General features: G+C 33.2%; 1 protein-coding gene across 2 annotated transcripts; it reads left to right on the forward strand.

Moving 5' to 3' along the window:
• The first annotated feature begins 4,318 nt into the window (after positions 1-4,318).
• Positions 4,319-25,163, forward strand: LOC113497586. Of its 2 annotated transcripts, none has more exons than XM_026877176.1 (7): positions 4,319-5,477; positions 18,621-18,854; positions 19,911-20,039; positions 21,095-21,209; positions 23,275-23,453; positions 24,108-24,173; positions 25,019-25,163. In XM_026877176.1, the coding sequence occupies exons 1-7, from the start codon at positions 5,444-5,446 to the stop codon at positions 25,084-25,086; spliced, it is 825 nt and encodes a 274-aa protein (XP_026732977.1). In that variant the 5' UTR covers positions 4,319-5,443; the 3' UTR covers positions 25,087-25,163. The 2 variants fall into 2 exon arrangements, with proteins under 2 accessions (XP_026732977.1, XP_026732976.1); XM_026877175.1 differs by having other exon boundaries at positions 4,319-4,795.
• Positions 25,164-25,988: the final 825 nt, after the last annotated feature.

Consider the following 25,988-nt stretch of genomic DNA (forward strand, 5'->3'; position numbering starts at 1 on the left):
AGATATTTACAGCCAGTATACTGCAATAGTTTAATGGATTAGTTACCTTTGTATTTATGCTTCAGCGCGACATTAAAACTATGGGAAATAAAGCATGTTGTACATTATATGAGAGGGCTAGCAATCGGTTGAATAATACATTTTTGGTCTGTATTTTTTTCTTGTTGTTTGTTGTGATCGGTGACAAGTCCCGCGGTCAATCATTATTATATTAATATTCCACAACTTTTACACAACGCCAAGCAAAGCTTTTATTATAGGTACAAGATAACTGATAAACATTATTATATATTTTTATACACATACTTATTATGGATAAATTTCACCCAGATACGGAATAAATGATCGTGCTCAGCACACAGACATTAGTTCTGGGTGGGAATCGAACCCATGACCTCAGGTATAGCAGTCAGGACCACTAACCACTAGACCAACAGAACAGTTATTAGAACACATTTGTTCTAGCGCTACCTATACATGATGCCTTATGAATAGAACAGCTAGCATTTGTAATATTGGTCGATCGGCCGATCGGCTTTTGGTCGAACAGGCATTATTGTATTAAAACTGTGGGTTAATACTTAAATATTACGATATATTAACCTATCTCAAAGGTATGATGACAGGGCATGAAAAACAGAAATGGGATTAGTTTAATAAAAATGGGTATCAAATTATTTTGTCCTGTTTAAAATATATGCACTTGCAATATATGTCCTTTTATCGCATTTCGTTAATTCCTTATTAACAACTGCACAAAGATCAAATTCTCAATCAAAGTAAATGACTCAAAGACATGTCAACATCCAAACATGATTCCAAAGATATCTTCGAAGCAAGAAAATATTTGTTTAGTAAACATTGGCTCACTTTATGTACTAAAACAATAGTGTGATGTAGGGTTGTTTGTTCTTAACACCGGTAGCAAGCATAATATTTGTGATCATAAGCGGATTTGGCAACACCCTGTAATATTCAAAAGGATTTCAACCCCAATAATGCAATCATGTCTATGGGTATAAAGGACCAACCAAAAACAGATACGTAAATATTAAGGATGATGCGAAAAGGAGAGTGACGTCATGAAAAAATAATGACTACATAATGTAGCTTCCAAATCTCGCCATAACAGTGACATCCTACAATAATTAAGGTGTTGAAAATAAGAAAAAGACAGAACGATTAGAAAACGAGACAAAAGATGATGTGGGAAAAATATGAACATGAAAAATAACAAAGACGAAATTCATACGTGCATACACATGAGTCATGAAACTAGTTACTGGACAAGCTCAACACAGACAGACACTTCACTATCATAAAACACAACTAACCAAAATAATTACAAGTCAGAGCATTTTCATTAATAGAATCGGTAAGTGCGATTGACAGGTAAATGAATAAGGGCTGTGAGTTCTTAGCTTATAGAACTAATGCAACGTCCTCAAACTTATTGACCACCGTTAGTCATTCTAATGCGCACATAAATTGCGGGTTCCGAGTCACTTTATTGAACTACCACTCGTATTGCATTTCATTATTAAAAAAGTAAACTTATAAAAGGTTCAGGGCTGTCAGTAAGCGACAGCGAGAATATAAAACTTATGTTAAATATTTTTATGTGAGTGCTCTGATAGTTATGGAACTACTAGCTTTTCGCTCGGGGCTTCGCCCGCGTCGAGGTCGGTTATATCGCGTTTCCAAGAAAACTCTTCGAAAGTCCGGGATAAAAATCCTATATTCTTTCTCAAGGTCAACTCTATCTCTGTATCAAATTTCATTAAAATCAGTCCAGTGGTTTAGACGTGAAAGCGTAACAGACAGAAAGACAGAGTTACTTTCGCATTTATAATATTAGTAGGGATAATAGGGATGCATGTAAGGAATACCGAAAAATAAAACCGGTCAAATGCGAGTCAGACTCGAATAACTGTTAAGATTTCCACTGTGTAGCTATCACAATTCATGATAAAGACGGTTACCAAGTATCAGAAGATCATTTATTTTAATTTCTTTGATTAGGAGTAAGAAAATAAAGTTTAGTACAGTGGTTTTGTGAATCAAAAGCTCATTATAGAGTGTTATCACACATGCATAATGATTTTGAGGGCGGTCATTAAACACTTAAACAACATAAAATAATCATTAAATATACCCAAAATGCAAATTAAGCGCGTACACCAAACTTCATCGTAATCTACCTTAATGACGCTGACAGTAATCTAAGTTGTCCATAACTTTATAAACCATAGGCAATGTATAACATGGAGGTTATATTTAAATAGAATTGCATTTAAGGCAATAAATAGCCTTTGTTCAGTAGCCTATATAGAAAATAATTTGAAACTTCTTACCAATTTGTATCAACTCCTATGTTCGTGGTAAGTCAATTATTTTTTTGGTAAATGGGAGGTTTTGTATAAGTCGAATGCTTATTTTTAAGTTGCTATTCATGCGACAAAATATCCACCACCACCAGTTAACACTATGATATCACAACATACAAAACAAATAAACCACTGAAATGGCAACTTTGCTTTACACTGCAACTAATACATATTCTAATGATATAGTTAAGAAACATAAAACTCTTTAACATAGGCGCAGTGAGCACGCGACGTTGACGTCAGACCAGCCCTGAGCCCGCTGTCGGGTCAGCAACCGCGGCCCATCGAACCTCGTCAAATATTTAAAAGAGGTCTGAATCGACTTTCGACTTTCTTACGTACATTAATATGAGTATCGAGATATTATTTATGCATGTTATGCAAATAGACCGAAGCGAATACAGTAAGTAGTGTTCATCATTTGTGTGTGTTTTGTTTAGTGATCTCGTCATCTTTAATGGGTTGCATTGTCTTTTTTACTATCGAGCCTACTGTGTCCCATTGAGCAAAGGCGTCCCCCAAATCCTGCCTCTCTATTCTCCCTCTATTTATTTTTATTATGGTAACATTTTATTCACCCTTTCTTGTCAGCTTACATCAGTGAAAACCGCTCTACAATCGGTTGGTCAGTTTGGGAACGGTTAGTAAATAAAATACAATAAAAATGTTTTATGTTAAGTATATGTGCTTTATATTAAATAGATTCACATTTACGATACTGACCGATTCCGTGAATAGCTACTGGCTTGTTACATTTATTTATCTGATTTAAAAACAAAAGAGGAACGAGTACGTGCCGGATTTTTACTTTTCTTTGCTGCCAGTAACTTGCGCTTCAGTTGTTTTCACAGAATTACCAACTTTAAATTCAATGCATTGATTCCCTATGTTATATCAATATGTGTCTTTGTTTGGTTGGTTTTATATTACGGATTAGCTTTCACATGAATATTATTATTTCTGATAAATCAAAGTCAGTCAGTTATTTCAATTAGACCAGTATATATATATGGCACTTTGAACGTCAAAACAATTTACTTACGAACAATATTAAAAACTAGTGTCAGTCTGTCGGTCAGTTTCTTATTGAAGCTACCGCATAGATATTACATTTATGTTCTTATCTCTTCGCAACAGTTTTCTGGTCTGTTTAAAGGATGTGCTATGCTAACCGCAGACCAGAGATAACAAATATCCGTCATACATTTGATATATCATTACTACATACGATTATACGAGGTCATCCCATAAAGGATATTACGGGTTTAATACGAAACGTATTCCTCAAGGAATATTAAAATCCCATCTTCTATTTGCAACGCAAGTCCTTCTGAATATTGGGTTTATAACAATTCATTTTCTGTGTAGATAGGTATAACAATTGGCGTCGTCCCAAAATTGTGGATTTCCCGAATTGTATTGCCAAGAAAAAATGCTGGTTTCATCTAGCTTCATTTAGGTCGTATAACTTACTTTTTGCACACGTCTGTATTAATTATGAAAAAAAATGATTTATGGACAGGAGACGTTTTTTTTATATTAAGGGTAATGAAGTACAATCGACCACATTTCAGTTGAGGTAACGAATAGACGATTATCAGTCTTATTGCCTTGGCATAAAGTCTATTTGACGACCAGACAAGTATTCATAACATTTGCTTTATTTTGTGTAATACTGAACCATACAATTAATTGTTCATCTACTCTTTTGTTTCGTATTTTTAAGATCCACTTCATTATATCTCATATCACAAAATTACACATGTGAGTACGGCCCCATTATGTGGTGAACACGCTTCAAATAATACGGTAGACGACGAAGGACGAAATGTAAAGTTTCATGAAATATAATGGCCTCTTTCTTTGAGTAAAATACATAGGAAATGTGTAATTTGAGAATTCGTAACTTTCCTTTATAACTGAAGTCATTATAAGTTTTATTACTTTATAATTACTACCTTACTCGTTACGATGTCTATAAGGTTTATTAGAGCACAATATTATGAGTATAATCACCAACATCAAATAACGAGGAAACATCAATGCGTACTCCTATAAACAATCTGCAAAGTGAAGTGTAATATGAATCGAAGATTTTCTTTCGAAGACGAATAACCATAAAGAAGTACGCCTAACAGATATGAATAGAAAGTCAGCAGAATGTTTTTAACGCCGTAATAAGGAACTTGTAAAGTAACTCAACAGGCTGGCAGCCACGCATGCGCGCTGATTGCTGAATTCGCTCTTACTTCAAAGTTTTCAGTCGGCGGGCTACCACGGAACGCGCGGCGGTTGCCGTCCTTGTTACTCACTTTGCCTCAAGTGCGAGTGTTATCGGCAAACATTTCCCAACTATTAAGAGACTATGGACTATTCAATTCACTTCGTGTTCCTCATACTGTGCTCAAGTTTGTATCAAATGTTTCATTTAATATTTAAATGTTCTTGACGTTGTTTTTGTCAGTTTTATGTTGCGTGTTGAAAGTTTAGCTCGTGTGTAATTTTCCCGTCATCCTGCCATCTGATTGTACACGATTGTACTGTGTTTTGAGTAAAAATAACGCTTTTTGTTTTCATATATTTTATGAATAAGTTTTATGTAAATTTATTATTCAAGTTTGATGACTGAGGATAAAGTGCGGGCTCAATTAAGAATATGTTTTCACTGTGGCATACTTTGCTCAGAATTAATAACTTTCTTGTTTAAACCGATATCCAAATTATGAGAGATTGATATTGATTGAGAGATAAAAATAGAAAATAAATTATCTTTTAAGAAATTTTACAGACTACTTAGATAAAATTCCAAATTAAACAAAAGATGCTTACAGTACTTATAGAAAAAAGAATAGCTTCGAATATAGGCACAAATAATAATTGACATCCTTCCAGTCCTTGATAACTAAAATGAGTAAAACTATCATTTGACCTACATAGTTCACAAGCTAAAGAGCTTCATATTAAAATGAACAAGAACTCGCTGATAAAATGTTTGATTAAAATTTAAGTGAGTAGAGCTTTTAAGTTTTGAAAACTTGTCTCTGAGTTTTAATATAATGAGCGAAGACTCGGGCGACTTACTGCTATTAAGTAAGTATTGCATGCTAGAATTTTAAGCATTAGACTGCGTTTGTGCTATGTATGTGTGGTGAGGGATGTGGTTTTAAACCCTGTCAAGAGCTGGTTGGATTCGCGATAGTGCGGGTTCGATACTAAAAAAAACATTCAACGTTCATCACATTAGTAGTTGCATCAACGGTTGCTTATGGTCGCTGTTAATTAGTTGTTTTTGCGGCAATAGATAAGTTTTATCTGTAAAAAAATCTACCGTTTAGGTGTCACAGTCCATAATACAGCTTGGTTGCAGGCGGACGAACAGTTTTAACCCTTTGGTACCACTCCAAAAAGCAATAGAATCACTCCATTCACTTAGAGTTAGGAATTTCAGTGATCTTATTCGAAGTCTTGAAATTTAGTAATCCTTTTTGAAACGTAACCTCGTTGGTAATGGACTAGTATTCATTTTTGTATTTTTCTTTTATTTTTACTATTTGGCCTTCAATCGTTTAATTATAGCTCTACCGACTTTTATAACGAACTCGGATCACGGACCTTATCCATTTTCTTTTATTTGTAGAACTTAATAGTAGAACAAAGAAACAAAAATCTTTTCAAAATTGTTACAAAAGTAGAAGCTTATATTACCGTGTTATATATTACTGTTTTTGTTATTAAGTTCTTAATTTAATTTTTCGAGGTGTTAACCTATCAATAGTACTTTGCTCGAACTTCAAATCGTTAGTTATTTTATTATAATCTTGACATTCACAATTGACGTAGGCGTAAAACGAAAACAAAATTATTAATAATTCATCCCTTGAGCAGGATAAACACAAATGTTGTTCGAAAATCGAATATGAACGTCAAATACAATCATTAATATTATAAAGATAAAATCACCACTCTCTTTGATAAATGACAAGTTAATATTATGTATTATCGTACGGTAAATGGAGTTCTATGAAATATCATAACAGTTATTTGAGAAAATATCGAATAGCTTTGTGCTCATACAAAATTTTCTTGAATATCTTTCACGAATAATGTTCTAGGTTTTCTAATATGAAAAGAAGCCGGTCGTATGCATTGAATCAAGTCGTTCCGTTCACTCACTTCAACATGAATAAAGGACAACCTCCCTATTACAGATATTGCGAATACTACCATAGACCAACATGGAAACACGTTCTTAGAATTGTATGTATATTTTCGATATAAATCGATTTTCAACTTTAAAATGTTTTATGATAGTATGTTTTTTGTGTTGCCTGCGATATCCAATATTCACAATTCCAATACATACATTTATATACTATTTCAAAATTAACTTAATACGATATAAAATAACAATGTTCAGTTTATTACACGCGCGTGATCGTCCACACAGAATTGGAACTGTCGAATTATAATAAAATTACGTCATGATTGAGTAGCATTCATTAAACATCGAACATGAAATTATATTAATCAGGATCAGAACATAAAAATAGAACACACTTGTACAATAATACGGAGAATCCCTTTTCTGTCTCCGATGTTAGATAAAAGGGACTTCCGTATGACAAGCTATAGAACGCGCGGATATTGACGGTTAATTTCCTGTGTTTTTGGTTACGATAGCACTCGTTCCTGTTTCCTCTTGTTACAATATGAAGCATAAACAAACGTATCGGGCTCTTGCCTAACTGCCCACTTCTGTACTACAAAGGAATTGATACGTACGCTACCTAATGTTTCCCGATCGTGCTCTCCTGAAATATTGACGAGATTCCCTACATTCAGAGTCACGTAGCTTTTTGCGAATACGTATTAAAATTGTTATATCCATTTGCATTTCGTGATGTGTGGTCCCTTTCTAATAAATCATGGTTATCGATATTGTATCCTTTATTATCAACAACGTCCAATTTGATTGAGTGTTGCCAATATTTTTTATTTGAATTTTTCATCTTCGAATAAAATATTACGGGAATTTCACCTTTCACACCGTTCATAAATAAACCCGAAAGTTAGTACAAAAGTTTTAGATAAAAACGCGAAGTTTTACACTCAATTTTATTTAACAATAATAATATAAGCTGCTTTACGGTTCTGCACGTCTAGACTGATATAAAATATGTAATTTACAAAGGTATTGGGGAAGTTTTGTGGGAAGAGGACGCACGATGTCAGATTTCAGATATCAATAACTTTTTATGACCTTTTATGTTTGAGCTTGAACGTAAACAACGCGTCGGGTTTCCTACAATATTACTATAATTCCGTTCAATGATTGTAAGTCAATACAGCTTGATAAACAAGCAGAAGTTAGTTACGTGTTATAATAACAATGGAAGTTTCAATCTCCTTGAAAGCCTATAACTACCGCACGGGCCTATATATAATATTTAAGCTATATTATGTTATGCCAACATTGCATTATTCATGGACTATTTGAGAGGGATAAACTAGGAAAACAATATCTTATAACTGTAACGTGCGTCGGTATAATAAATTCATATTGGCGTTGGGATTGTGTGTTATTGCAAAAGAATGTTTATTTAACGTAGATTGAGTAAGCGTGCTTACAATGTGTGCATATGTAATGTCCCAATACATTTATAGGGATCGTTTAAATGATTAATTAATTTACATTTTCTTCGCTGGCTGTGTGTGATACAATGCTTGAGGTTTGTTCTGTTTTACTCAATAGGTTATGATATTTGTAAGTTTAAGTGTGACGTCATGATGATTTAGGACTGTACCTATCCTTTATAGCGGTTGAACTTCTGTATACTAATACGACACGATGTGAATTTAAAATAAATACCTGTATGAAATAGGTTGTATAGGTAGAAAAATAAAACGAAAAAATACATATAACTAACTAGCTTTTCACCCGCGGCTTCGCTCGCGTCGAGGTCGGTTATATCGCGTTTTCAAGAAACCTCTTCAAAAGTTCGGGATAAAAACTATCCTATGTTCTATCTCAAGGTCAACTCTATCACTGTACCAAACTTCATTAAAATCAGTGCAGTGGTTTACACGTGAAAGCGTAACAGACAGACAGAGATACTTTCGCATTTATAATATTAGTAGGGATTAAAGTTTTTTTTTGTTTAAAGAATACTTCAGAGAGTACTATTGCAGTCTCGTCTCAATTCATGTTTTCATTATTTTCCATTATAATAAATATACATCTACATGAAATAAAAATACATTTTAAAATGGGTTAGAGGGGGAGGCTGGATCGTACATGTTTGTGTTTATAGTTATTATCGGTGGACGTGGGTGTAATACAATACTCCGGCTTCCATTACGTTTGCAGGTGGAAACTTAAGCACATCACGTGCTCGCGTCATTTCATATAACACACACAGATGCGCTTTACTATCCTTAATAAGTGTACAAACAGTTTAAAATTATTTTATAGAGAAATAGTTTAAGAGAGCTCTGAGAAAAGTCTATATTTTACGGTGTTATGATGAAGAATTGACGAACGGGTGTCCGACTCGCAATATCGAAGATTCGGTATGCTAAAAAAACCAATATGTCACCCATCAAATTTATGACTGCACCAAACGTTGCTTAACCTCGAATTCACACATTATAGTCGAAACAAGGAAACCTAATTTGTGAATACTTTTTTTGTTAAAGATCATGACCTACAGTCTTGTGATAGATATACAAACGGACCGACAGCGAAGCATTAGCTATCCTTTGGCTACAGAATCCTAATAAAAATAACTGTAACCTAGTTTTTTATTATTTGAAGTAAGACTTGTAATAAAAGCCCGGCCGAAACACTCATTCGTAAATGTAAATCTTAAAAGCTCTGGTAAAGCCATTTCTAAGAGATGTCTTAGTTTTAAGAGATATAAAGTAATACCTTGTAGTACCGAGTACTTCAGGACTCTTGCTCGGATTAAAATTAACACCAATCGTTTTGATCTAAGGAAGCACTTATTTTTGCCGAGTTCAAAAGGAGACAAGTTTAGCAGGATACAGCAATAACTGTCGTATTATTTTAAGAGAATTTTCCAAAACAAACGTTGACATTAGACTATAGCAATAATTTTTTGAGATAAGGTTTACGAAAGGTACCATGTAACTATTTACGAGTATATACGTTAAACCTTAGACTCATGTCGATTGTACCTATGTAGGATGTTTCACGAATGCTTGTCCTGAGTCTGGATGTCTTTGTGAATATGACTTCAACGATTGTAAAACCCCCGTGCGATACAAGAATGAAATTCCTTACAGTAAAAGGCGTTTCTTAAAATATACACGAAAATATTTTAGCTATCTATAAAAGTTACTAATTATCTAAACTAATACAAACTAGAAACATGCTATTAGTAAATTAAACTGCGATTCTACCCTTAAAGGTCCAACATTTGGGTATTATGGTTTCGTATTTGGGTTAGGTTAAGTGAGTTACAATTTGACAAACTTTTTACCCAAAGTTTTGCCCGTACCTTTACCGAATATGTCAGTAGCAAATTAAAGTAAAAATGCTTTTACTTCGAACAAACCAGAGCCGTAACAAGTACTGATACGAAGACAATGTTACGAACTGTGGACTAACAATTCTAAGTTCCTATCAAAGTTTTCCGTGGCGAGAGACAAAGTTCCACTGAATTCCTATTTCTGGATGCGAGATCACCAAAACCCAATTAAACTGGACTACTCACTTTTGCACTTGACCATCGAGTTATCTGTGAACATGACTCCCACATTGTTGCTATTTAAAGCACTTAAAAGTTAGACTGCATTCCGATGCCGTTAGTCTAAGATGCTTATAATCTTCTTCACAGTGAACTTAGTATACAACAATGAATTCCTTTGCCGAAATTAAAAACAGTGCAAAACTATTTGCAAACATAGTTGCTTTGTATTTCACGTTCGAAGCACTAAATGCTAGTATCCGTTGCGATATTGCTGGGCAATTCAAAATAAAACATTTCTAAAAGCAATCACGTCGTAGAAAAACAACACAAAATCCTAATTGACAAAGCTTTGTATGAGAGACAAAGAAATATCACGAGCCAGATTAACCTAAACAAATCACAAAAAAATATGAATAAAATTGCAGACAGAGAGGTCACGGTAATTAATTAGCAATGACACAAAGAAATGTATTCAGTTTTTGATCGTTGAGCTATAAGCTAAAAGGGGAGCATTTATTCCGGAGGAAAATAATTACCGCTCGCAAACAAAGAGATTAACTTATTCTCTGTTGCCGGCAACTGAAATACGAACGTGGCTCCACAAAGCCAACGTGAATCAGATTCTCTTTTATTAGGTCTGTGTTGTTCTCCCCATCAATTTGTGTCCTTACTCTCATTAAGATTAATACTTTATTCTAACCGCCCGCCGGTGTATTCACTTGTCAATTCATTCTTTTGTTACCTTTACGTGCTAACAATGATTTATGAAAATATGTTTCCTTTATTATTCTCAAAGATAAAGTATATTTTGTTGTTTTCTTTAGACGGAAAAATAATAATAACGGAATATATATTTCCTCTGTGAGGTAAAGTCAATGCTGAATGAAGAGTTTTGGATAACGATTATCTTTTTGGCCTGAGCCCAATATCTGACTTTAAATATGAATTAATTATTTTTTCTACAGGAAAATTGTACCGCCCCTCTGTTGGACAAATGTTTCCTTCCTCTTTTTTTCTCCTTAAAGCTTCAAGGGTTGCTTTAAGAAAATAATTATGAGAGGCGTCAATTCGTCTCGCCCAAGTTGTCGCGGTCTCCCTTACTTCCGATTCGGTCTAAAAAAATGTAATTGATTGCATCAAATTTAATTAGGTAAGATTAGAAGATGAAAATAGTGAGTATCATATTCTGACTCGATCGAAAATAATTTTATATTTTTCTATTAAAAATAAAAAATATCAAAAATTGATCGATTTCTTTATTGATATTTTTCTGTTTTATAACGACAAGAAGCGAAAAAAAAAGTTAATTAAAAGTACTAAAGAGATTCGTTATTTCGTAATCTGCAATTAGTTATTAGAGTTCAGAATTTTACGTACGTAACCTCCTCTATTATTCGTCCTCAGTATGCAAGTGCTATAAACACAAACACACAGATAACATAACAATATCGAAACTTTAAACTTACCCGAGAAGCGACGAATGGTTCATTCGTGGTTGAGATAACGACACGGTTGCCTTACCACCCAGTTACGGTATTGAACGATAAACTACAAATTGCCTTCTAAAAGGTATTCGCTATATAATACTCTTAGGGAGTTTTCATATAATGTCACAGGCTGACTACAACGTCAGCCGCCTTGACTGCGATACCAGAGGTCGTCTGTTCGATTCCCACCCAGAACAAAATGTGTGTGTGATGAGCAAGATTATGTTTTTTTGTGTTAGGGAGTAATTTATCAGTGAACTGTATGTATTTATAAATATATATAAATACGTTTATCATTAATTGTATGTATAATATGTGTTTTGTTTTCTATGAGACTAGACGGAGTTATCTGAAAGTCGTGGAATTAAAAAATAAGCACTACCATCAGCAGTGTCTACAGGGATCTAACCTACGACACGTCGCGCACAGTAGGTATTCCGTGGTGTCCTACCATTCCGTTTTCAACTTGTTAGTTCAATACATCGGAGCGATTCAAATAAGATTATTGTGCAGAGAGATGTAACTTGTCTTTAAACCTAGTCTAACGGCAATGCGTCAAAGACATTGTAGAGCACATTTCTATCAGACATCGACATATCGATCAGCATACGAAGGTGTAGGCGGCTGACTTTATGGAAGATCACTATTTAAAGCTTGTCACACAATGCTTTTCAAAAATATCTGCATAAAAAAAGGTTCGTAGGCGCATAACTCGAGAATGTTTTTTTTTGTAATTTTCGTATGTTTCTTAAGGTCCACGGCAGGTTTTCACACTTAATAAAATAAAATATATCCGCGGACACTATCAAATCAATAATTTTCTCGTGATTGGAATAATTCACTATTTTTTGTATTTTTGTTTGCATTTTCATCGTCGACTGTTAGGCGGTACGAAGTTTGCCGGGACAGCTAGTATCATATAAAGATTGATTGACAATATCATGTAGTTTGCTAGTCATATTAATGTATATACAACTACCGTAACACTATATCATACCTTCTAGTTATCCTGCTCATCGGAAAGGATGGGATCGGAGCACAATACTATATTTACCATTCATCCATTGATCAGTACATTTGTACGTCATGAATCGTGATTAAGAGGAGGCAAGATAGATTTTCTGATATTAAATAGTATTGATCTGGGTTCGTTTTACATTGATTTCACATGAGCTACTGAGCCAGACGATTCCGATCAAAGGGATTACATAATAATATATTTTTAATCTCTTTGATCATGATACGGTAAGACTTCTTTCATTTGTATGGGTATCGGTCATGTTACATGTATTTTGTGATCATTATATGTATTTTATTTTAGGTACGTATATTTTGCGTTGTTTTTTAGGGATAAACATTGGCTTGATCGCCAAGATAAGGTCAAAAAGAAAAGATAATTAAGTTGTTTTCTTTCTTGAACATTTTTTTTAATAAATAAAATTGCTTGGACATAGACCATATACCAATGTACTATATTTTTAGTTAAGATCATTGACTATTAAAACATTGAAAAAGAAAACAAATTAAAGAGAATTATCTGATACGACGGTGACCGATACATTTAAATTGAATTTTACACTTTGTAAACATCGGAAAATAGGTTTTGCTTCAATATTTTGCTTTCAAAATGTCGTAGTAGCGAAGCACAAGTTATAAGTTTGGTGCTCAATCACGCAGCTAGGATAAACGGATCTGTACGAGATAGCGTACGGATGTAGAATGTATTCCGAATTTACTTATCACCTCATGAAAGTCACCTCATATTCTAGAATATAGTAGGAAAACATGTTTAGGGAGATTTTTCTTGCAAATTCACCTATGATTGGAAGAATAGAAACATGTAGGTATATCACTATTGGGTAAAACCTTATTTTACATATATACACGGTGATTTTTTAGTCGTCTTACAAAAGGAGTCCAGTTCATGTATCCGACGTAAAATACCCCTAGGCCCGATTTTTTTTTATTATCAACTAAGATAATAAGTACGAAGAAAAATTAAACAAGAGAAATCTGAAATATACACTTAAAAATGATAAAAACGCCTTGTAAGAATGGTGAGGAGCGCGGGCCGCCGCCCGCGCTCCTCACCATTGTTACAAGGCTCGGACCGAGTTCGCAACAGAGCTGTGTTTCTAAAAAACTACGAATTGCATCATAATATTGAATAAAAATTGCATTTCAAATCTCATAAATACCTATTTTTTATTATGAACGTGTTCTAGTGATTGGATACATGAACTGGGCTGCTTTTACAAGATGACTAAAAAATCACGGTGTATATTAAAAAATGAGCAATATACATGCACACTGCGGGTTTTTTTTTTTTTAAAGAGTAACCTATGGAGTTTCTTCCTGGTTATTCTACATGGGAAAGACATTTCGAAACCGCGCAATTAGTCACAAGTTTTTTAATCTAACGTAGGTACCTGAAGTGCCTATTTTTTGCCTATTTGAAATAAATACATTTTTATTCTGATTTTGATATCTCGATTCCAGATACAATACAGATTCCTCAAAATATTTTTTTGGAAGACACTTCGGCCTCTTGAATATAGTAGAAATACAAGTATAAGGATACTTTTTACTAATCACACAATATTTCGTTTGTAAAGGTACAATGGGGAGTACTTATATCTCAAAGCAAACTCAAAGAGACCTTTGCGCGGAAATAATTATTTGACAAATAAAATTAATTAAGCGTCTGCTTTTAATATAGGATGATGAGGTTGATATGGATCTTCTTACATTTTATTTTTAATATTTTTCAATTGTTTAAAATTTATCCAGAAAATTTTGTTATATTGGAGCGTTGTTACATATTATATAACTACTAGCTGACCCAGCAAACGTTGTTTTACCTCATAAATTATTTCTAGTTGTATGTATTTTTAATGCAACATTATAAAAAAATTAAGTTTCGTCCAAAAACATTTTTTTTATAGTGAGAGCAACCCTTATCACTTAGGAGTAGGACAAATAGATGTTAGCCGATTTTCAGACCTACTAAATACGCATAAGAAATATTTTAAAAATCGGTTTAGCCGTTTCGGAGGAGAACGGTAACTAACATAGTGAAACTAGAATTTTATATATTAGAGAAAGATGAAAATACTATTGTTCTTGATGAAAGATGAAAATACTAATACTAGTGAAGCCACGGAGCAAAAAGTAAAAACGGGACCATCCTGTCTATCCATCTGTCACTACATCAGGGACCGTTGTAGCTAGACAGTTAAATATTTCACAGATGACGTATTTCTGTTACCGCTATAACACCAAAAAAAACAAGCAAGAAACGTTTCTCACAATTTTGTATGTTCTTGTTGACCGAAGTCATTTTAACATTGTTTTACTTTATTTACAACATAATATATGCGCATAAGTATCTCCCAATAATATAAACATAATTACATAAATATATAATGTAACTTATTCTCGTGATTGCCTGAAACACTTTCGTTGATTGTATTGCGTTTGGAGTCGTACCGTGTCACGTGACTCCTATATTAAACATACGCCAATTCTTGCCGATGTCTCGCGACCCTACTGCCATTTCTCGAAGTGAGACGTCTGCAGTTGTAGAAGTGAGATAGCTATACACAACGTAGAACGGCGTCTTTTTCCTACAAATGCAGCAGTTTCATTTTGTGAGGTGGTAATAGGCGCCCAGGAGATTGAGTATTTGTTTGTCATGTATATTAATTGGGTTCCACAGGAATGGGAGTTGATATTTAGAACAAAGATTTGGATTTCATTAGTCTATTGTAAGTAACATGAAGAGAATCGATTTTGAATAAGAAAAAAAAATGTCTTGAATACCTACTTTTCGAATTTCCTTTTTCATTCTTTCTTTAAAAAAGAAACACACACAACAGAATGCAAATTCATAAGTCAAAGAAAAAATGTTACAATTGATTTGCATTTTAAATAACATAGCAACACACTGCATTTTATCTATGAATTGAAAGAAAAGTCGTTTTCCTTAGTAATTCGAGTTAATTCTAGTAATAGGGGCTAATGAGAGGGGGCGCCGTCGTCGGCTCGTCAACAGCGTTTGTTTGTTTACATTAGTGTCAGTAAATTGAGTATTGTAGGATAAGGTGCCGAGAAAAGATAAAAATGAGAAGTGTTTGGTTACGTTACGTTTTTTTGCTACGTTGTGACTGTGACGAAAACAATACTTTCCGGGAAAATTGTTTAAATGACTTTACAGTTTATACGTTTTTTGTTTATCTTCCTTTTTAGGCTAGATTAGATAGTTAAGCACTTAACCATTAGCATAGAAATGCATTTAAAGGGAATATACCTATATACAAATGGACTATATAGTCCAACAACCGGACAAAAGTGTTATTTTATCTTTCCACATTAGTATAAATCGCCATCAACCCGTTAATAACACATTTTGAATAATTATTAATTAAATTTACCAATAAAATTTAAATTAAATACGTAATTCAAAACAAATACACAAACTGTCAACGCTCAAAGATTCGCATAAGCTAATAACGTCCAGTAATTGGTTGTTCACTTTGCATATTAATTTCAATGCATACACTTAATAAATTATCGACATCGTTGTAGTATGGTAATTGTGTTCATTATACCCGCAATTAACGTAAATGGTAATTAAATTATACACAGCATTAATTTAAATGGAGTCCGGTAAACGCGTTATGACTGAGACCAAATGTAGAGTTATGTTTGTTGTTTTTGTATATTTATTGCTCAATTGTTTTTTTATTGAATAAAGGTAGATACAAGTTAGAGTTTATATTTGAAAAATACTTTTTTTTTCTAATGTATGAATAAGAAGTAATTCTTTATCGGCAATAAATATTCTGTAACTCTGAATAATAACTTAAACTTCACAGGAAAATTATGAAAGTAACTCTTTATCGTATATAAAGAAATAAGTTGAAAAAGAACATCAAAAGTTGGAAATTTGAATACAGTTTTATTTTTTGATAACAATACACCTCTAAGAAATGCTAAAAACAGCCAGACAGTTTCATTTCAAAAGAAGTTGCTTAATTAGTTGAATAATCTTCCAGCTTGGTTAGATTAATAATATCTTCAACCAGGTTAGCTAACTTAACAGCATCACAATGATATTATATTATTATTATTGCCTATGCATATCAGAATTATCAGAAAATTACATATTAAAATAGTTGCTGGAATTTAGACCTGCAACTATGTGCATAATAATTCAATTTATGAAACCCTAGTTCAGATAAATACTTAGACCTTTGTTTAGTCCTAGCTACCGCATTAGGTTAAGTAATCTGTAATGGTAGATTAGTGTGATAATTAAATAAATAAATTATGTAAAACAACACGTGCAACTGTTTGAACTGAGGTCACAGTATAAATTACGTTATAACATTAATATTGGAGTACTGAAACTTTATATGTATCTATAGTACACAATATTATGAGGAAAACAAAAGAATTGTAATTCTTGTTCAGAAGTTAAATAAAAACTCTTTTGCTCTCTCACAGAACAGAGTTTTTTATACGTGATAAAATAAGGCTGTATATTGCACTATTGCTTATTGATATATCAAAGAGAGAGCGGGAGAGAGATTCTTTTTTATATTAGTATAAACTCTCAACCTTCATTCATATCAGGTACATACCAGCGAATTTAAATTTTAGACACCGTTTGCCGTCAACGTGCCTTGGTTTTGGTGATCATTAAGGCGCATAATATTCACTAGATTCGTGATATAAAATGTCAGTAATGTTCAACCCTGAAGCTTCGATAAAGACATTAGGGCTCAACTCACGCGAGTTGGTTTAATGCCACAAAAAAACTAAGCGATTTCTGTAGAAAACCGTTCTTTTCACTAGCACGAAAATATATTGTTTTTGTCGTATAACTGCAATCAGGAACTAACTGAATCAGATTCTCTGTAGAATTCTCGTAAATGTATTTCAAAGGTTTTCATATGTAGATAGTAGCATTAGAGCCTTTTTTCTGCAAAACGTCTCTATGTAATGCGACTGTGAAGAGAGGAAGTATTCTTGGAATCGTAATTTCAAGAGAAACGTTGTTTTAATATTTAATTATGAGTTCTGTTTATTAAATACTCCTTTCTCCATCTATTATTCAATTTATCATCTTTGTTTGGTACCACAATCAAAACTCCTTTAAACACAAGCATCGTATAGATACGTAACTACAGTGCTGTCTATTTGATTGTCACATATCTCTGAGGCGGCTTACACTGTCATAACGAGATATAGACCTAAAGCCCGTGTGCTTATCTAATCCACTGAAGAAGAGATTACTGTCAGACCCCTTTAAAAATGTATCAATCGAAGTCGGTTGCTTTTACACTCAGTACATTTACGTATAAGACAGACTTGTCATGGTAAAAATAGACTACGCTTCCGTAGCTGAGTCTACGCCTCGTAGCAGCTAGATCGTAGTCTAAATACGGAATTGTGAAGAGTGAGCTTGCCGTCACCGACTCGTTTACCTATAATGACTGCATACTTATGAAAGCTTTTTATACTTTTATATACGTGATAAGTCATCATTCCAATAAGAGTTGCAGTCAGAGTTAACTGTCGTCATTAAGTAGCTATTGATAATTACTTAGTGATTTTAAATCCGATTAGTGGAAATATTGAATTTGAATATATAAATGATACATTTAATGTTAAGAGGTTGTCCTTGTTATACATTATCGTTAACGAAAGAAAATAACATCCTTTGAAGAATAAAGCTTTATATGATTACCATAATCTTTCTTAAAGTACATGTATCTACCTATACTTATGTCTGATAATGATGGTTCTCTGTCGATTCTGTGAACTTTTACCCATATAAGTAGTATGTTAACGATTCCCACTAAGCTTCAATGTTGTTAAAAACCTTTTTTAAGAAATGGGACTAAGTATATGAACTATATGAAAAAGAAGGTAACAATTTATTAGAACCTCTTTTTAAATCTGAACTATTTTCTCAATTCGAATCATTTAAACGAATATATTAAAAACAAATGAACGTTTGTCCACAGAATGTATAGCGGTAAACATAAGACGTTTGGACGTGCCAGCGCTAGTGGAGTTAGGCACGGAGTCAGTGACCTTAGACTGTGATTATAGTACAGGAGTCACGCCTGGCCCCGGCCTTGTACTCAAGTGGTTCTTCAACGGGTCCACAGGATTAGTGTACCAGTGGATACCACCAATGCAGCCTCAAGTCATCGGACTATTAAAAGGAAAAGTCGACATGAGCTTTAAAATTTCAGGTAAGATATCCTTTTTGGTACCGACTTGTACCTTCATTTGATTATGTACTCTAAGTTCGTTATTATAGAGGTCAAAATAATATGAACGTAGTTTTGACAACGGATCATTGTGCAAAGTGCGTTCGAGAATACCATGTTTTGTTGAATTTGAGAAATGGTGTTGTTGATGGAGCAAGAAAATATATCGTACATAAATATATGGGAAGGTTCTCTGGTTACTAAACTAGTTTGTTACTTTTTCTTTAACATTCAGTTTTGATACTTCGTGAAAATGTTTTCCTTTGTTATTGAGAAAAACTGCATTTAAATATACTATACATTTCAATCCATTGGATAGTTTTACTCTTTGTTGTAAATTGTTTAAAAAGTTAATCAACAGTTAATCGTGTCTTACCATAATAATACAAGATAGACATATGTTCCATCCACAGTCTACTAAAAACAAAACACAACTAAAAGCAGAGCAAAGAATCCGCAAAAAAACAGCTTCATAATCTCGAGCATTCCATGTATTAAAGTTCTTAGAGTATTAGAAAAAAATACATGATACGCGTCTGCTATGTAAATATTCCAGAGAACATTTCTTGTTACTCAACGCGTCCCACTTACTTTCATACATATTTTCACCGAACATATCCCCATATACTGTAATGATTTAATCAACCCAATCGTTTTATTGTTGTTACCGGTAGTGGAAAACTGGCCATACATTTTTGTTTGGGACAGTTAATAAGGCATATTTGTCGTGTGTAATAACATTCGTAAAGTGGAGTGGAAGTGTTTTTGATCAAACTGTTCAATGCGAATTAGTGGGGATCGCTCTGGTTTCTGATGAGCTCATTGCTAAGCACAATTTGGTTTTTCATAAGTTAAGCGACACTTCATGTGGTCGGTCCGTGGATTGATGACCATCTATGTAGTACTCCATATTTCGGAAGTCACCTTAAATTGTGGTGTCGTAAGTCCGGCAATGTATTAAAAATTGAACGATGTTCCTTGCATAGTTAAAATAGGATTTAATCATTATATCAAATTATAATGTGACTTTGCTTTCAGAGGAACCTTTACAAGCATACAGAGCTATTAAAATAATGAATCCTAGTACATTGTTAAGTGGGAACTACACTTGCGTGGTGTCCACGTTTTTGGAAGAAGACAGTCAGACGAAATCGATGTTAGTGTACAGTAAGTAATAGATATTAGAGTTTTATGTTCAAAATCTTTCGTCTTTTATTTAAGATGTAAAATCTGTGCTGCACTGTAAATTTTGGAAATAGTATTACGTCGATAGCAAATATGTGCCTTTAAAAAATATATACTAAAGACAGATTCAAAGGTTATTTTCGTTCGGGATTGTGTCAGATCGTTTGTATGTGTAAAATTATTGTGATTACAAAGTGTAACCTAAACTCACAAATATTAGGAAAATATTAATCATGACTTGTGACGTCAATTTGACGCAAGGTAAAATTATTGTTTCCACATTTATAATTCAAGTAATTGTTAGAAAAGGTCAGAGTTTGTTTGATGACGTAAAATTTTATTTATAAACCGAAAAAAAAACTCTATCAATATATTTTTCATTTTACGTTACTTTGACGGATACAAAGAAGCGTTAAGAGTAAAATAAAAGTAATTTAATCAAAGTTTATTATAATCTTAAATCTGCTGCCAATAAATAAATTGAAAGAGGTATTTCAGGATACTGGGTAGCGGGCCTGTCCTTTGGGAAATAGGCGTGATTTTATACGTCTATAAACGTAGCGATAACTCAAATCCCACAGGACGTAATGTTATCTAAATTGAGATATGTTCATTGATATTCATATTTGCTTTTGACGTAAATATTGGTTAACGTTTGAGGTTATATTTAAATTTAGGTGACTAATGTTTACAATACTTTTACATAACGCATTATTTATTAATTTCATTATTCTTTACACATAACAACATGATATAATTAACATGCTTGACGCAGAATCGCAGGGTTACAAGACGAACGCGCGAACCCGCATTCATAACATAAAAAAAACTTACCTACATAGCAATAGCACCTTTACACCTAGTGTTAAAAATATTCAGCCAGTAATTGCCCACACCACTGCAACATCCCATAATCGTCACGTAATGCGAAGTGAGGTAAAAGCCCCAATTATGTTCATGTCATTATGCTCCTGTTTACCTCTTTCCAGATTAAACTGTTTTCACGATAAATGTTTTCAGTAACGGTGTTTTTCCAGGCCCAGGAAAGGATTTTCATTTCCATCAAGAGAAGAAGTATGTTTTCTTAGTAACACTCATCTGTGCCGCCGAGTACTTGTACCCAAGACCTGTTATGACTATTCTTTCTAAAGGGTAAGTTGTTTTTCTTTTCCTTGAGTGATACGCTTACGACCATTATGCGTTAGAAACTGACGATCAGCAAAAAAAGTTGATAAACACATTTGATCGTATTTATTTTACGGCAATTTTTTTTATTTATTTACATATTATAGATGACCTTCCTAAGAATTTAAAGCACAGTACCTGTGCATGTATGCATGTACTTTTATCTGACCTACATTTACGCGTTATCGAATAGAGATAAAGAAATGTTAATAAATCCGGGAGTGTTCTTCTCTTGCTATACTTTTATTATTAGCCTACGTGCACTTGAATTACTTTATAACCGTTTCAGTAATATATCAATGAAAACTCACATTGTCATTTTCAACATGAAACCCATTTAGAAAAACTAATAAAGTAATACAATATAAGTAATTAACAGACTGTTTACATTACGACTTGAACAAGATAAAAAACAGACGGACTTTTGCCTTCGTGACTTAAGGCAAATTTAAAAATAATCTTTTACCCGGCAATAAAAAAGTTAATTATCAAGGATAATAAAAGCAGGTATAAACTATGGAGTATTTATTCAGAAGCCGAGGGCTTGGAAAAGTATATAAAATCTTGAGACTGAGAGACGGCAATTTTATGAGTAATTTTTGTCTTGATAAGGTCAAGAGAGCTTGCTACATGTTGATTTAATTTTGATAACTTGTCATACGAGATTGATATACACTTTCATCTTCTTAGCGGACTTTTGATGTTTATCATTCGATCTTATACTCTGAAACAATAAAGATACGTATCAATTTCCTTTAAAAAAAATGTCCTCTCAACAGTTCATATTCGGTGTCCATATTCTCTTAAAATATTAACAATTTGAACTCATTCTTGCCTATCTTATTTTACCGACCTAAAATTGGTAAGCAAATGAGGTTTTATGTAAAAACATGTCGTGATTAAAACTAATTTACACGTGTCGAAAATCAGTCGGCCAGCAATTAATTCATGATAAATTTCGCCCCCGACCTATTTTCCGAAACTTCATAAACAAAATAGTGTCTCTAATAACAGCTTTTAAAGGCTCAACTACCGAACGAACTTCGCCCAAACGGGGGCAATTTCTAAGTGACGTGTCTTTCCCGACGTGCCTTACTTTTTCGTTCTATCCAGATTCCCTCAAGACACTGTAAAATTTTATAGCTATAAACTTTTCTGAAAGATTAAACTTTTGAATGGAGAAAAGCTTAAAGCCGGTATTCAGGCAAATATTGTCGGTCTTTTTTACCGTGATTTCATTGTTACGTTGCTGTTAGGTAACTATAAGATTACCTAATGCACTGGTATTGTGGGCTACCTATCGTTTTGCGAAAATGGACCTTATTACATTGTAATTAGAATGTTATTATTTCACATAAATTTAAAACTGTTTCTTGTCTTTACTTACTTTTTAACAAAGTCAATTTAAGGAAAATTCTGACTCTGACACGGAACATAATTTAGTTTTAGTTGTCATCGAGCGTTTTAGTAGTCATCAGAACCGAAACAAAAGTTATGATAGTATAGATTAAATTATTAGATTATAGGATTTCTTGATGTAATACCTCTAATATAATTTACTTAGAAGATTTTACTTTGTTCGAAGCATAAATATTTTTTTTACATCGTGAAATAAAATTTCCAAAAGAGTAGGTCGATCATCAGAAAATTAAAATTAAATTGATGTCAAAATCGATCCTTATGATGAATGTCTTTTTAGTAAACGCACATATTCTTACAATATTTCCTTTTGATTTTTACTGTTATATCTTAATATATATAAATCTCGTGTCACAATGTTTGTCCTCAATGGAATCCTAAACCACTTAACCGATTATAATAAAAATTCGCACACCATGTGCAGTTCGATCCAACTTGAGAGATAGGATAGTTTAAATCTCAAATTATAGTCGCAATTTCTTGTCGCAACCACGCGGACGAAGTCGCGGGCAACAGCTAGTAAGCGTATATTTATACTTGGAAACATCGTACTAAATTCAAACTTAAAGTCAACATTTCTTTTCCATGTACATTGACCGTCTTTTGTTTTCAGCAAGCCTTTAAAAAGTGCAGTCACAGACATGAGGATGGACTCATGGGGCATGTACAGCGTGGAGACGCAGGCCTTGGTCCATGACGATGACGTCACCAGTCCCTGGGAGGAGTTCGTCTGTGTCCTCAGCCTGCCCCTAGCCAATTACACAGTGAACAGAACTACTATTTATTACCCCGGTAAGTGTCCGTCAATGTTTATTACATGTTGATTATATTTTATTGGTACTTGAAGACTATAATATATATAGTAGATTGTCGGAAAAATTAATGAACAAAGTATGGATTTATTAAATAGGACCCTTTAAAAAAAAACAGAGACTTTTTAAGAATTTATCCTTGTGTCACGGTGACTTATACAACTCGGCTAACCGCGCAGTGAAATAGAAACATCGAATTGCTGTTAGCATAATATTTTATAATATCTTTAGATTTTTTGAAGCTAGACTTTTGTTTTCCTAGAATCTTTTTCAAAACAATCCTTCTCGTTGTTACGATTCGGGGAACTAGTGCTAAACAAATCAATAAGAACCTTTATTTTAAAGTCAATTGATATTCAAATATTCAAATGATTATCAACTATCTGATAGTTTTACAAATGGACTTTTAAGCCAAGCAATAGTAAATTCTAAATATATTACCAAACGATCTCTTTTTAAATAGACATTGAAGAATGACGGACAGGTATAAATAAATTATTCTCCGTACATTTACGTACACATGTGTTCAAATAAGACTGCATTACTGTTTGTAGCCAATGCATTACGTGTAACGCGATAGAACAGGACCATAAGCTTTTGGTACTCGCACATAAAACTTTATTAACACTTGCAGGTCTTATGCCGACGGCGCATATCGCCGCTATAGGAGTCGAGAAGCCTCAAGAACATCAAGCTAACAGTAAGATACATTATATTTAACAGTACTTCAATATTACTTCACAATGTTGAACGAAAAACTTTTTTTTCTTTTCACACTTCAGACTGACTTGTGTATTAAAACCTCAATGCTAGAATACAGTATTCTTGATGTTTCTGAAAATCTGAATTACAAATTTTTCTTTTTTTTTTGGTATATACAAATGTAGATCCAATTATGACGTTACTGCTTTTTTTAAACCAGTGTTAAGAAAATTTGTGAGTGTTAAATTAGTTAATAATAAAAAAAACACTACATAAGTTGCAACACACCCTGAATTACTTATTTTAAATTTAAAACATTTTATACGTATTTAAAATAAGAATGCTGGAATTACAAGCAAAAAATAAACAATTTGACCTACTACTGGCCGCTATGTTAGACATTTTACTCGACCATCTAATTTGCATTATAAGTGTATAACGCGACTTAACGGACTAAACTTATGCATATGGTTTACAATCTACTAACACTTTACTACCTATGAACGAGTAAAGCGCAGAAAATATTGTCTCGCCCTACGACGGTAAAAATAAATAAATACCTCAACTCATTAATGCGCGCATCCTTATGTGTGCGTGCGATTGACAGCGATTTTCTATAACTGAAATTTAAACAAAGCCAATGTATTAAACACCTATAAGGGTTACCCACACATAGCGGCGTGAGCAAAGATGAGTTAAATTGACTACACTCGTTCCACACCTGTGTTCTCAATACAAATTTAATTGAAAGGCTTTTAAAACCGTAAATCGATACTTCATAATTAGATTACAGTATAAAAGTATGATACGGTTATTAAAAATGTTCTCGCTTTTATTTTTCAGATAGTCCGACGCTCGGCAGGTGCACTCTACTATTGACTTTTTTAATTAGCCTTAACAAAGTTTTTTAATAAGCTAATTTAGTCAAGCTGTATATACTGATCTAGGCTAAACTGAATCTAGTATATATTTTATGAAAGACGTGGTCTGGTATGTTATGTAATTATTGTTTTCCGTTTTAGACTGAAATTTTAAGTAAATTTCAGTTTTTAAGGAAATTTAAGAAGAAAATGGGAAGAAAATTTCGGATGCTACCGAGTAGACCAAATTTATTATGTGTTGTTTTTGTAGCTAACATTATAAACGACGGCTGTTCTGGTACGTTTACGAAATCTGTGATAATTAAGTTTAATAAAGGGTAGATGGCCATGAGGAAAATCAATACAATCCGTCAGTTCAATTCGGCACGTCTCTTATTTATTTTTTAATTAAAAAATTAACCCAGATGATCATGAAATATGATATGAAAAATAGTGACTATTCAATCGATTTATCGGCACAAGTGTCCGATAAAGGATACAAATATGTGTCTAATGTTTTTGACAGATATTAAAAAAAAAATAGCCATCTACCCCACTGCCTTATAAAAGGCAAAGTATTTTTATTATCTAAAGTGAAATTTATTTCCATAATTTTATTACGTAGTGTAGTTGTTATTGTATACGTTATTTATATTTTGAACGTGTTAGATATACAAACGCTAACTTTACCGGCAGTAAATAATTGTAGCTATTTGATATTATACCAACTGTAAATAAAAAGCTTAATGTACAATTACATGTTGCATAATTTATTTTACAACATTGCTTTCAGTACAACAGGCCGTCCTAAATTAATATTATTTCAATTGTGTGAGCGGGATAGCACACTACATGGTAGTGCAGTGTCTCTTTCAAACAACTGCAATATTACTTTAAAACGTGGAAGTTGTATATTAATACAGTATCCAAATCAGACTACTAAAATAATGTTA

Source organism: Trichoplusia ni, chromosome 9, assembly GCF_003590095.1.
Source record: "Trichoplusia ni isolate ovarian cell line Hi5 chromosome 9, tn1, whole genome shotgun sequence".
NCBI lineage: Eukaryota > Metazoa > Arthropoda > Insecta > Lepidoptera > Noctuidae > Trichoplusia > Trichoplusia ni.

Excerpts from the sequence above, each read along its gene's own strand:
- LOC113497586 (XM_026877175.1), top strand. The coding sequence starts at position 4,753 with ATGGACTATTCAATTCACTTCGTGTTCCTCATACTGTGCTCAA. Across the intron at positions 4,796-18,620 it reads GTTCCTCATACTGTGCTCAA|AATGTATAGCGGTAAACATA; the intron begins GTTTGTATCAAA and ends GTTTGTCCACAG. Across the intron at positions 20,040-21,094 it reads GAAATCGATGTTAGTGTACA|GCCCAGGAAAGGATTTTCAT; the intron begins GTAAGTAATAGA and ends GTGTTTTTCCAG.